At 49.2% G+C, this 14776-nt stretch overlaps 1 protein-coding gene across 1 annotated transcript in view; it reads right to left on the bottom strand.

Annotated features, from left to right (window-relative positions):
- LOC109885478 (retinol dehydrogenase 10-A) overlaps positions 1–14351 on the bottom strand; it is a 25832-nt gene extending 11481 nt beyond the window's left edge. Inside the window, exons 1-2 of the mRNA XM_031836436.1 lie at positions 13579–14351; positions 12670–12905 (exon numbers count right to left, since the gene is read on the bottom strand). Of these exons, the coding sequence (XP_031692296.1) occupies positions 12670–12905; positions 13579–13879 (537 nt within the window). The 5' untranslated portion in view covers positions 13880–14351. The remainder of the gene's footprint in view (positions 1–12669; positions 12906–13578) is intronic.
- Between the last annotated feature and the right edge of the window lie 425 nt (positions 14352–14776).

The raw sequence follows: 14776 nt of genomic DNA, 5'->3' as shown, positions 1-14776 counted from the left end.
GCGGCTCTGAGATCACCGTCCGTGGGGGGGGGGGGCTCAGCCTGAATGTGCACCTCCCCAAAATTCCCAACCACCCCCCCTGCTCCGCGTACGGGTACATGTTGTGGACTCTGATAGACATTTTAGAGGAGGAAAGGAGGAGGGGAGTTTATGATAATTATCTGTAACTGTTACCCTGGGTAACAGCCGAGCTGCCTGCAGGAGAGTCATTGGTTACGGGATAGTCGTTGGTTACGGGATAGCCGTTGGTTACGGGATAGTCGTTGGTTACGGGATAGTCGTTGGTTACGGGATAGTCGTTGGTTACGGGATAGTCGTTGGATACGGGATAGTCGTTGGATACGGGATAGTCATTGGTTACGGGATAGTCGTTGGTTACAGGATAGTCATGGTTACAGGATAGTCATTGGTTACGGGATAGTCGTTGGTTACGGCGATAGTCGTTGGTTACGACGATAGTCGTTGGTTACGGGATACGGGATAGTCGTTGGTTACGGGATAGTCGTTGGTTACAGGATAGTCGTTGGTTACGGGATAGTCGTTGGTTACGGGATAGTCATTGGTTACGGGATAGTCATTGGTTACGGAATAGTCGTTGGTTACGGGATAGTCGTTGGTTACAGGATAGTCGTTGGTTACGGGATAGTCGTTGGTTACGGGATAGTCGTTGGTTATGGGATACGGGATAGTCGTTGGATACGGGATAGTCGTTGGTTACAGGATAGTCATTGGTTACGGGATAGTCATTGGTTACAGGATAGTCGTTGGTTAAAGGATAGTCATTGGTTACAGGATAGTCATTGGTTACGGGATAGTCGTTGGTTACGGGATAGTCGTTGGTTACAGGATACTCATTGGTTACGGGATAGTCGTTGGAAACGGGATAGTCATTGGTTACGGGATAGTCGTTGGTTACGGGATACGGGATAGTCATTGGTTACGGGATAGTCGTTGGTTATGGGATACGGGATAGTCATTGGTTACGGGATAGTCGTTGGTTACGGGACAGTCGTTGGTTACGGGACAGTCGTTGGTTACGGGATAGTCGTTGGATATGGGATAGTCGTTGGTTACGGGATAGTCGTTGGTTACGGGATACGGGATAGTCATTGGTTACGGGATAGTTGTTGGTTACGGGATAGTCGTTGGTTACGGGACAGTCGTTGGTTACGGGACAGTCATTGGTTACGGGACAGTCGTTGGTTACGGGACAGTCGTTGGTTACGGGATAGTCGTTGGATATGGGATAGTCGTTGGTTACGGGATAGTCATTGGATACGGGATAGTCGTTGGTTACGGGATAGTCGTTGGTTACGGGATACGGGATAGTCATTGGTTACGGGATAGTCGTTGGTTACGGGATAGTCGTTGGTTACGGGATAGTCGTTGGTTACAGGATAGTCGTTGGTTACGGGATAGTCGTTGGTTACGGGATAGTCGTGGTTGCGGGATAGTCATTGGTTACGAGACAGTCGTTGGTTACAGGATAGTCGTTGATTATGGGATAGTCGTTGATTATGGGATACGGGATAGTCGTTGGTTACAGGATAGTCATTGATTATGGGATAGTCGTTGATTATGGGATACGGGATAGTCGTTGGTTACGGGATAGTCATTGATTATGGGATAGTCGTTGATTATGGGATACGGGATAGTCGTTGGTTACGGGATAGTCATTGGTTACGGGATAGTCATTGGTTACGGGATAGTCGTTGGATACGGGATAGTCGTTGGTTACGGGATACGGGATAGTTGTTGGTTACGGGATAGTCGTTGGATACGGGATAGTCGTTGGTTACGGGATACGGGATAGTCGTTGGTTACGGGATAGTCGTTGGTTACAGGATAGTCATTGGTTACGGGATAGTCATTGGTTACGGGATAGTCGTTGGTTACGGGATAGTCGTTGGTTACGGGATAGTCGTTGGTTACGGGATAGTCGTTGGTTACGGGATAGTCGTTGGTTTACGGGATACGGGATAGTCGTTGGTTACGGGATAGTCGTTGGTTACGGGATAGTCGTTGGTTACGGGATAGTCGTTGGTTACGGGATACGGGATAGTCGTTGGTTACGGGATAGTCGTTGGTTACGGGATAGTCGTTGGTTACGGGATAGTCGTTGGTTACGGGATAGTCGTTGGAATAATAATCTGTAAACGCTAGACATACAAAGAAAACCGAAATAAGGTTTATGGAGGATTTTAAAAAATAAAAAAATAATAATATATATTCTTACTTTTCCCTCATTAAAAATGAACCTCGAACAGACATGGAGGAGAAATGTGCTTTAGGCTGTTTATGTCCAAACAGAGAGATGACAGGCTTGAGAAAGCAGCAGAGCTGGGAGGGAACCACCTCCCTCCCTCCTGTATAAACTAAAACAGAAGAACAGGACCACTCTCTCCCCCTGATTTTAATCCCTTCTTTTGGCAAACACTGTGTGGAGGAAATAAAATGTCCTGTTTAGTAATACCCACAAAAGCGGTTTAAAGCTTTAAAAAAGCACCATATCCCCTAAACTTGTTTGAATGTCCTAATCAATTATATATATATATATATATATATAAGACTAGCATTAATCCCATTTGTGGTTAGTTGTTGAGTCATAATATGGAACTGTAGTTGTGTACAGCCTGCTATGGCCTACCGGCACAACACATATCAAAGCTGTGTGATAGGACCATCTGCATGTAGTGAGCTACGACACCGGCTTGCATATGTTTGTGTAAGAGCAAAGAGGACGACTAAGTCCCAAGTGGCACCCTATTCCCTATATAGTGCACTACTTTAGACCAGAGCCCTATGGCACCCTATTCCCTACAGGGTACACTACTTTAGACCAGAGCCCTATGGCACCCTATTCCCTATATAGTGCACTACTTTAGACCAGAGCCCTATGGTACCCTATTCCCTATATAGTGCACTACTTTAGACCAGAGCCCTATGGCACCCTATTCCCTATAGAGTGCACTACTTTAGACCAGAGCCCTATGGCACCCTATTCCCTACATAGTGCACTACTTTTAGCCAGAGCCCTATGTGGGCATACATTACCATATTATTAACTAAGGCAACAACAAACCCCCCCAAAAAATCAGGTTCCTGAAAATCCCAAAACCGCAGCAAACTCTGGTGTCTTTAATGGACCACAATCCTCCATTCTGACATGCTGGTCTGTCCCCATTCATTAGAACCTGCTTTCATCTACCCATACTGCCCTCCCTCTCTCCATCCCCTCCCCGCCTCCCTCTCTCCGTCCCCTCCCCGCCTCCCTCTCTCCGTCCCCTCCCCGCCTCCCTCTCTCCGTCCACTCCCCGCCTCCCTCTCTCCGTCCACTCCCCGCCTCCCTCTCTCCGTCCCCTCCCCGCCTCCCTCTCTCCATCCCCTCCCGCCCCCGCCTCCCTCTCTCCGTCCCCTCCCCGCCTCCCTCCGTCCTCCCCGCCTCCCCTCCGTCCCTCCCCGCCTCCTCCCTCTCTCCGTCCCCTCCCCGCCTCCCTCTCTCCGTCCCCTCCCCGCCCTCCCTCTATCCATCCCCTCCCTGCCTCCCTCTCTCCGTCCCTCCCTGCCTCCCTCTATCCATCCCCTCCCTGCCTCCCTCTCTCCGTCCCCTCCCCGCCTCCCTCTCTCCGTCCCCTCCCCGCCTCCCTCTCTCCGTCCCCTCCCCGCCTCCCTCTATCCATCCCCTCCCTGCCTCCCTCTCTCCGTCCCCTCCCTGCCTCCCTCTCTCCGTCCCCTCCCTGCCTCCCTCTCTCCGTCCCCTCCCGCCTCCCTCTCTCCGTCCCCTCCCCGCCTCCCTCTCTCCGTCCCCTCCCCGCCTCCCTCTCTCCGTCCCCTCCCCGCCTCCCTCTCTTCCGTCCCCTCCCCGCCTCCCTCTATCCATCCCTCCCTGCCTCCCTCTCTCCGTCCCCTCCCCGCCTCCCTCTCTCCGTCCCCTCCCCGCCTCCCTCTCTCCGTCCCCTCCCCGCCTCCCTCTATCCATCCCCTCCCCGCCTCCCTCTCTCCGTCCCCTCCCTGCCTCCCTCTATCCATCCCCTCCCTGCCTCCCTCTCTCCGTCCCCTCCCCGCCTCCCTCTATCCATCCCCTCCCTGCCTCCCTCTCTCCGTCCCCTCCCCGCCTCCCTCTCTCCGTCCCCTCCCCGCCTCCCTCTATCCATCCCCTCCCCGCCTCCCTCTCTCCGTCCCCTCCCCGCCTCCCTCTATCCATCCCCTCCCCGCCTCCCTCTCTCCGTCCCCTCCCCGCCTCCCTCTATCCATCCCCTCCCTGCCTCCCTCTCTCCATCCCCTCCCCGCCTCCCTCTCTCCGTCCCCTCCCCGCCTCCCTCTATCCATCCCCTCCCCGCCTCCCTCTCTCCGTCCCCTCCCCGCCTCCCTCTATCCATCCCCTCCCTGCCTCCCTCTCTCCGTCCGTCCCTTCGCAAAGAACAAGACAGAAAAATAAATCAGGAGCAGCCCTAATGAGAATCCAGACTACTGCTGTATCACTGACTACGGGGGCGTTCCAAATGGCTCCCTATTGCAAAATATAGCGCACTATTTGAAACTAATCCTGAGGGAACTGGGGACCGTTAAAAATCTATTACAGATAGGAAATAGGGTGCACTTAATAAATCCTACACGGTCGAGGGAATCTTCGCTAATTTGAGGGAATCTTCGCTAAGTCGAGGGAATCTTCGCTAAATCGAGGGAATCTTCGCTAAGTCAAGGGAATCTCCACTAAGTCGAGGGAATCTCTTCACTAAGTCGAGGCAATCATCGCTAAGTCGAGGGAATCTTCGCTAAGTCGAGGGAATCTTCGCTAAGTCGAGGGAATCTTCGCTAAGTTGAGGGAATCTTCGCTAAGTCGAGGGAATCTTCACTAACTTAACTTAAATCAGTCATATATAACCTCTCCTACACGGCCCATTGAACTGACAAGAGATTGCGCAAGCTCATTTTCAAGAATCAATTCACAGCCTCTCCACTCAAATCCCTGAGAATGAAACAGAAAGCCTCTCCACTCAAATCCCTGAGAATGAAACAGAAAGCCTCTCCACTCAAATCCCTGAGAATGAAACAGAAAGCTTCTCCACTCAAATCCCTGAGAATGAAACAGACAGCCTCTCCACTCAAATCCCTGAGAATGAAACAGAAAGCCTCTCCACTCAAATCCCTGAGAATGAAACAGACAGCTTCTCCACTCAAATCCCTGAGAATGAAACAGACAGCCTCTCCACTCAAATCCCTGAGAATGAAACAGAAAGCCTCTCCACTCAAATCCCTGAGAATGAAACAGAAAGCCTCTCCACTCAAATCCCTGAGAATGAAACAGAAAGCCTCTCCACTCAAATCCCTGAGAATGAAACAGACAGCTTCTCCACTCAAATCCCTGAGAATGAAACAGACAGCTTCTCCACTCAAATCCCTGAGAATGAAACAGAAAGCCTCTCCACTCAAATCCCTGAGAATGAAACAGAAAGCTTCTCCACTCAAATCCCTGAGTATGAAACAGAAAGCCTCTCCACTCAAATCCCTGAGAATGAAACAGAAAGCCTCTCCACTCAAATCCCTGCGGCATCAGAGAACAGCAAACACTCTGATCAATGAACGCATCATTCATCACCACCACATGTAAACAAACACTAAGAAATATGTCCGATTGTCAAGCAACCTGTGTTATAAAAATCCCCCTGGTTCTTCAGAGCTAGTCGGCTCTCACTACAGGTTTCTAAACAAAGTGCCCCCCCCCACCCCGTCACAACTGCCTCACCACAGGGGGGGTAAATCTCCTGAACAATGCTCTAAGCAGCCCTCAGAATGGACTCGTTTACTAACACACACACACACACACCCAGACAGGATGTGCACTTTCAATGGGCTTTTAATTAACTACTCTGGCCATTCAGATTGTCTGTCTGTCTGTCTGTCTGTCTGTCTGTCTGTCTGTCTGTCTGTCTGTCTGTCTGTCTGTCTGTCTGTCTGTCTGTCTGTCTGTCTGTCTGTCTGCCTGTCTGCCTGTCTGCCTGTCTGTCTGTCTGTCTGTCTGCCTGCCTGCCTGCCTGCCTGCCTGCCTGTCTGTCTGTCTGTCTGTCTGTCTGTCTGTCTGTCTGTCTGTCTGTCTGTCTGTCTGTCTGTCTGTCTGTCGAGCAAGAAAGAGAAAAAAAAAGGTAAAACAAATAGAGAACACCAACCTGTCCCAAATTATACCCTATTCCCTATATAGTGCACTACTTTAGACCAGGCCCCTATGGCACCCTATTCCCTATATAGTGCACTACTTTAGACCAGGCCCCTATGGCACCCTATTCCCTATATAGTGCACTACTTTAGACCAGAGCCCTATGGCACCCTATTCCCTATATAGTGCACTACTTTAGACCAGGCCCCTATGGCACCCTATTCCCTATATAGTGCACTACTTTAGACCAGAGCCCTATGGCACCCTATTCCCTATATAGTGCACTACTTTAGACCAGAGCCCTATGGCACCCTATTCCCTATATAGTACACTACTTTAGACCAGAGCCCTATGGCACCCTATTCCCTATATAGTGCACTACTTTAGACCAGAGCCCTATGGCACCCTATTCCCTATATAGTACACTACTTTAGACCAGAGCCCTATGGCACCCTATTCCCTATATATAGTGCACTACTTTAGACCAGAGCCCTATGGCACCCTATTCCCTATATAGTACACTACTTTAGACCAGAGCCCTATGGCACCCTATTCCCTATATATTGCACTACTTTAGACCAGAGCCCTATGGCACCCTATTCCCTATATAGTACACTACTTTAGACCAGAACCCTATGGCACCCTATTCCCTATATAGTACACTACTTTAGACCAGAGCCCTATGGCACCCTATTCCCTATATAGTGCACTACTTTAGACCAGAGCCCTATGGCACCCTATTCCCTATATAGTACACTACTTTAGACCAGAGCCCTATGGCACCCTATTCCCTATATAGTGCACTACTTTAGACCAGGCCCCTATGGCACCCTATTCCCTATATAGTGCACTACTTTAGACCAGAGCCCTATGGCACCCTATTCCCTATATAGTGCACTACTTTAGACCAGGCCCCTATGGCACCCTATTCCCTATATAGTGCACTACTTTAGACCAGAGCCCTATGGCACCCTATTCCCTATATAGTGCACTACTTTAGACCAGAGCCCTATGGCACCCTATTCCCTATATAGTACACTACTTTAGACCAGAGCCCTATGGCACCCTATTCCCTATATAGTGCACTACTTTAGACCAGAGCCCTATGGCACCCTATTCCCTATATAGTACACTACTTTAGACCAGAGCCCTATGGCACCCTATTCCCTATATATAGTGCACTACTTTAGACCAGAGCCCTATGGCACCCTATTCCCTATATAGTACACTACTTTAGACCAGAGCCCTATGGCACCCTATTCCCTATATATTGCACTACTTTAGACCAGAGCCCTATGGCACCCTATTCCCTATATAGTACACTACTTTAGACCAGAACCCTATGGCACCCTATTCCCTATATAGTACACTACTTTAGACCAGAGCCCTATGGCACCCTATTCCCTATATAGTGCACTACTTTAGACCAGAGCCCTATGGCACCCTATTCCCTATATAGTACACTACTTTAGACCAGAGCCCTATGGCACCCTATTCCCTATATATAGTGCACTACTTTAGACCAGAGCCCTATGGCACCCTATTCCCTATATAGTACACTACTGTTGACCAGGGCACTATAGCACCCTATTCCCTATATAGTGCACCACTGTTGACCAGGGCCCTATGACACCCTATTCCCTATATAGTGCACTACTTTAGACCAGAGCCCATAGTGCACAATGTAGGGAATAGAGAGCCATTTGGGATGCAAACCCAGTCAGGCTCGCTCTCTCTCTCTCTCTGTGTGTCTCTGTGTGTCTCTGTGTGTCTCTCTGTGTCTCTCTGTGTCTCTCTGTGTGACTCTCTGTGTGTGTCTCTGTGTGTGTCTCTGTGTGTCTCTGTGTGTCTCTCTGTGTCTCTCTGTGTCTCTCTGTGTCTCTCTCTCTCGCTGTGTGTCTCTGTGTGTCTCTCTGTGTCTCTCTGTGTCTCTCTCTCTCTCTCGCTGTGTGTCATTGCGGAAGTGGGGGATATGTTAGTGGGCTCAGTGCAGAGGGGATTGACATACCAATGGGATCATCAGTCTATGTCTGCCTCCCAAATGGCACTCTATTCCCTATGCAGTGCACTACTTTTGACCCATACCCACAGGGAATAGGGTGCCATTTGGGAGGCAGATTATCTTTGCCTGCCTGCCAAACAGCTGGCTTCAGTTGTTACAACATTCAACCCAGCACACCCCTCTCTCTTTCTGAGGCTGGTAGGAGAGGAGAGGAGAGGAGAGGAGAGGAGAGGAGAGGAGAGGAGAGGAGAGGAGAGGAGAGGAGAGGAGAGGAGAGGAGAGGAGAGGAGAGGAGAGGAGAGGAGAGGAGAGGAGAGGAGAGGACTGGATCAGACTGCAGATGCAGCCAGGGAAACTATTTATGGTCATTTACTTTCCAGACACAGAGAAAGACACACATACAGACATGCACACACACACACAGACATGCACACACACACACCAAAATAAACCATAGTTTGGCACACATATAGAGTAGGATGAGAGAGAGACAGAGAGAGAGAGAGAGCGAGAGAGACAGAGACAGAGAGAGACAGAGAGACCAAGAGACCAGGCCATTCAGCAATGATGTGTTAAGATGTGCTACTGAGAGAGCAGATACTGTAGGATACAGTAAACACCAGACCAGTATCAGGAGGTGAATTAAACACCAGACCAGTATCAGGATGAGCTATAAACACCAGACCAGTATCAGGGTGAGCTATAAACACCAGACCAGTATCAGGGTGAGCTATAAACACCAGACCAGTATCAGGATGGACAGTAAACACCAGACCAGTATCAGGATGAACTGTAAACACCAGACCAGTATCAGGATGGACAGTAAACACCAGACCAGTATCAGGAGGTGATGTAAACACCAGACCAGTATCAGGAGGTGATGTAAACACCAGACCAGTATCAGGATGAGCTATAAACACCAGACCAGTATGAGGAGGTGATGTAAACACCAGACCAGTATCAGGATGGACTGTAAACACCAGACCAGTATCAGGAGGTGATGTACACAGCCCATCTGTAAATAGCCCATCCAACTACCTCATCCCCATACTGTATTTATTTATCTTGCTCCTTTGCACCCCAGTATCTCTACTTGCACATTCATCTTCTGCACATCAACCACTCTAGTGTCTAATTGCTATATAGTATTTACTTCTCCACCATGGCCTATTTATTGCCAAACCTCCCTTATCTTTCCACATTTACTGTATATAGATTTTCTTCTACTGTATTATTGACTGTATGTTTGTTTACTCCATGTGTAACTCTGTGGTGTTGTTTACTCCATGTGTAACTCTGTGGTGTTGTTTACTCCATGTGTAACTCTGTGGTGTTGTTTATTCCATGTGTAACTCTGTGGTGTTGTTTATTCCATGTGTAACTCTGTGTTGTTGTTTACTCCATGTGTAACTCTGTGTTGTTGTTTACTCCATGTGTAACTCTGTGTTGTTGTTTACTCCATGTGTAACTCTGTGGTGTTGTTTATTCCATGTGTAACTCTGTGTTGTTGTTTACTCCATGTGTAACTCTGTGTTGTTGTTTACTCCATGTGTAACTCTGTGGTGTTGTTTATTCCATGTGTAACTCTGTGGTGTTGTTTACTCCATGTGTAACTCTGTGGTGTTGTTTACTCCATGTGTAACTCTGTGTTGTTGTTTATTCCATGTGTAACTCTGTGGTGTTGTTTATTCCATGTGTAACTCTGTGGTGTTGTTTACTCCATGTGTAACTCTGTGGTGTTGTTTACTCCATGTGTAACTCTGTGTTGTTGTTTACTCCATGTGTAACTCTGTGGTGTTGTTTATTCCATGTGTAACTCTGTGGTGTTGTTTATTCCATGTGTAACTCTGTGTTGTTGTTTACTCCATGTGTAACTCTGTGTTGTTGTTTACTCCATGTGTAACTCTGTGGTGTTGTTTACTCCATGTGTAACTCTGTGGTGTTGTTTATTCCATGTGTAACTCTGTGTTGTTGCTTACTCCATGTGTAACTCTGTGGTGTTGTTTACTCCATGTGTAACTCTGTGTTGTTGTTTACTCCATGTGTAACTCTGTGTTGTTGTTTACTCCATGTGTAACTCTGTGGTGTTGTTTATTCCATGTGTAACTCTGTGGTGTTGTTTACTCCATGTGTAACTCTGTGTTGTTGTTTACTCCATGTGTAACTCTGTGTTGTTGTTTACTCCATGTGTAACTCTGTGTTGTTGTTTGTGTCGAACTGCTTTGCTTTATCTTGGCCAGGTCTCAGGTGTAAATGAGAACTTGTTCTCAACTGGCCTACTTGGTTAAATAAAGGTGTTCTCAACTAGCCTACCTGGTTAAATAAAGGTGTTCTCAACTAGCCTACCTGGTTAAATAAAGGTGTTCTCAACTAGCCTACCTGGTTAAATAAAGGTGTTCTCAACTAGCCTAACCTGGTTAAATAAAGGTGTTCTCAACTAGCCTACCTGGTTAAATAAAGGTGTTCTCAACTAGCCTACCTGGTTAAATAAAGGTGTTCTCAACTAGCCTACCTGGTTAAATAAAGGTGAAATTAAATAAAAAATAAAAATGATCATCATTGATCATGGAAGCTCGGAGATGGTGACAAGTTTAGGTGAGAGGTTCGACAGAATGGATGCTGTCACTTTGTTATTACAATATAATCCACACAGTTCGGACTAGATTCAGTAGTAAATACTTTTAAGGGATGTTGAAACTATGTGGCTAGGTTTACAGGGACAGGGGACAGGGGACAGGGATAGGGGACAGGGATAGGGGACAGGGATAGGGGACAGGGATAGGGGACAGGGATAGGGACAGGGAATAGGGGACAGGGGACAGGGGACAGGGATAGGGGACAGGGATAGGGGACAGGGATAGGGGACAAGGATAGGGGACAGGGGATAGGGGACAGGGGATAGGGGACGGGGATAGGGGATAGGGGACAGGGATATGGGACAGGGATAGGGGACAGGGATAGGTGAATAAAGGTGATTTAGATGATAGTAGGTATGGGAGACAGGGATGCCAGTACAGTAGGCGTGGGGGACAGGGGACAGGGATGACACTACAGTAGGTGTGGGGGACAAGGATGACAGTGCAGTAGGGGTGGGGGACAGGGGACGACAGTACAGTAGGCGTGGGGGACAGGGGACAGGGATGACAGTACAGTAGGCGTGGGGGACAGGGGACAGGGATAACAGTACAGTAGGTGTGGGGGACAGGGGACAGGGATGACAGTGTAGTAGGTGTGGGGGACAGGGGACAGGGATGACAGTGCAGTAGGTGTGGGGGACAGGGATGACAGTACAGTAGGCGTGGGGGACAGGGATGACAGTGCAGTAGGCGTGGGGGACAGGTGACAGGGATGACAGTACAGTAGGCGTGGGGGACAAGGATGACAGTGCAGTAGGCGTGGGGGACAGGGGACAGGGATGACACTACAGTAGGCATGGGGGACAGGGGACAGGGATGACACTACAGTAGGCGTGGGGGACAGGGGACAGGGATGACACTACAGTAGGCATGGGGGACAGGGGACAGGGATGACAGTGCAGTAGGTGTGGGGGACAGGGATGACACTACAGTAGGTGTAAGGGGACAGGGGACAGGGATGACACTACAGTAGGCGTGGGGGACAGGGGACAGGGATGACAGTACAGTAGGTGTGGGGGACAGGGATGACAGTACAGTAGGCATGGGGGACAGGGGACAGGGATGACACTACAGTAGGTGTGGGGGACAGGGGACAGGGATGACACTACAGTAGGTGTGGGGGACAGGGGACAGGGATGACAGTGCAGTAGGCGTGGGGGACAGGGATGACAGTACAGTAGGCGTGGAGGACAGGGGACAGGGATGACAGTAGGCATGGGGGACAGGGGACAGGGATGACAGTAGGCATGGGGGACAGGGGACAGGGATGACACTACAGTAGGCATGGGGGACAGGGGACAGGGATGACAGTAGGCATGGGGGACAGGGGACAGGGATGACACTACAGTAGGCATGGGGGACAGGGATGACAGTAGGCATGGGGACAGGGATGACAGTAGGCATGGGGGACAGGGGACAGGGATGACACTACAGTAGGCATGGGGGACAGAGGACAGGGATGACAGTAGGCATGGGGGACAGGGATGACAGTAGACGTGGGGGACAGGGGACAGGGATGACAGTAGGCATGGGGACAGGGATGACAGTAGGCATGGGGGACAGGGATGACAGTAGGCATGGGGGACAGGGGACAGGGATGACAGTAGGCATGGGGGACAGGAGACAGGGATGACAGTAGACGTGGGGTCAGGGGACAGGGATGACAGTAGGCATGGGGGACAGGGGACAGGGATGACAGTAGGCGTGGAGGACAGGGGACAGGGATGACAGTAGGCATGGGGGACAGGGGACAGGGATGACAGTAGGCGTGGGGGACAGGGGACAGGGATGACAGTAGGCGTGGGGGACAGGGGACAGGGATGACAGTAGGCGTGGGGGACAGGGGACAGGGATGACAGTAGGCATTGGGGACTCACCCAGAAGTGTGCGTGGCAGTTGACCACCATGGTGCGTTCGATCAGCTCGTCAGGACACTCCAGGAGATGGTGACCAGAGACCACGCCAGCGTTGTTTATCAACATGTCCACGTTGCCCACCTCCCGACGCACCTTCTCCGCCGTGGAGTACACACTCTCCCGCTTGCCCACGTCACACACGTACGTGTACACCTGAGGCTTGAATGGAAGCACCTCCTCTAGCCCTCCTATTGCTCCTGGATAGAGGGAGGGAGGAAGAGACAGGGAGTGAGAATAAACCACAGTACATCACTGGAAGCCAAGACAGTCCAAATCAGAATAAGGTAATAACACATTTAAAAATCAAGCCACGGAATAAATAACTTTTCTTTTCAAGTTGATGGACAAGTCAGACCCTTTAACTGCCATGCAACAGTTCTGAAACATTATTTTATAGCTCGTGAGCACTTTGTGTGTGTGGTGGTGGCGGGTCAAACATGAGCCTGTACACTTTCGCCCCTATAGGCAATGACTGGGTAGGCTACTAGCACAGACAAACCGCGAAGGGACCGAGAGAGAGGACTTCAACAGGGACCTTCCCCGAGGCGAGCGCACCGTACCCACGCCTAGTTTACCGACTGAAGTTCTCTCCTCGGAATGATGTAGCCCAGCTGCTCATCGAGGCTGCTGCAAATGTGCTCTTATATTCTAATAAACGGAGTCGACAGTAAATAGGCTAGTTGGCTTAAAAAGAAAACACCCTCATGTTTAAACAAGCTTGTTATTACGATTTTTGCGATCAATAGAATAACGCCTAGGTTGACCCGCCTGACCAGACAGTATTTGATCTTATATTTGATCAAGTATAATGAGCCAAAATAATCGCGTTGCAAAAAAAAATCGGATGATAGATATTTTCAGGCAACTCACCTTCTTTGGCCATCGGAGATTCACTGTCCAGCTCCCGGTAGATTTCCCTCACCAACTCCGCGGTCTCCTCGTTGCTTTTGCTGTTGATGTCCCATAGCACCAGTACAGCCCGTCTTCTAGCGAACTCCTTGGCGAACAGCCGACCCAGACCACTTCCAGCCCCGGTGATCACACACACCTGTCCCGCTACACTCTTCTCCTTCGGCCGCACCACCCATTTCGCCCCGGCGGTAACAAAAGCCCAGAGCACTTTCAAGATGACCACGAAAAATTCCGCAAAAATGACCATAGTGTTCATCATCTTGAACGCGATGGCAATGAGCAAGATAATGAGAGAACCGAGATAATATTGTATAGAAAGCGCACACCGTTTTGCTTTACTGTGGTTTAAATGAGTTATTGCAGCCAAAGTTGTGATAAATAAGTAAACTAATATTGTTCGTGTTGTTTATGAAACAAACGGTCTGAATAGAATAGAGGTCTACTGGACTGATTTCTTCTTAAAAAAATTGTTTTACTCTACTCCAAGACAGCTAAAGAATACAGAAATTGACTGAATCAATGAATGCTAGGCTCAACAAATGTTTGTTTTTTAAAACTTGTTGCTGATTTTGTCAAGTTGCTTCCCGATTCTCGCAAACAGTCCCAGTTGTCGCAAGTGCGCATAGAAATAAGTAAGTACGGAGTTGCGTGTAGACACTGCCGCTGTGTTGCGCCCTTCCGTCCGTTGCAGTGACAGTCCTGCAGTGCTCTCATAACAGAACAGCGGCTCGTGCGCTTTTTAACCACTGCCTATCAATGGACCCCAATAGGACGAGGGCGGCTGCGCCTGACAGAAATAGAAGAGTGGCTTATCTTTAGTAAAATGAAAGGCGCGTAGTGGAAACCGGAGACCGAATGGATGAGCTCCCTTGTGCCACCTGTAGGACTTTAAGAAGTGTTGTCAGATGAATGAAAACCGAGGGGAAATGTATTACGAAATTGTCTTCCTTTATCTTTGGTAGTTACATAAAATAACACTCCGAATTCGGAAAGATAACTGAACTGTAAACGTCACACCTTTACAAAAGAGGTTATCACTGATGACGATGTACCGGTTTTTTGTTTATTTACATGAGTAGATTTAAAGTTATGAAACTTTATCAATTCAATTAAAATGTCATGCAATGTCTTGTAAAACCAGTCAACATGTACATAT

Source organism: Oncorhynchus kisutch, linkage group LG11 (genome assembly GCF_002021735.2).
Source record: "Oncorhynchus kisutch isolate 150728-3 linkage group LG11, Okis_V2, whole genome shotgun sequence".
Lineage (NCBI taxonomy): Eukaryota > Metazoa > Chordata > Actinopteri > Salmoniformes > Salmonidae > Oncorhynchus > Oncorhynchus kisutch.
Note: the sequence above shows the minus strand (reverse complement) of the source record. Positions and strands in the feature narration are given on the sequence as shown.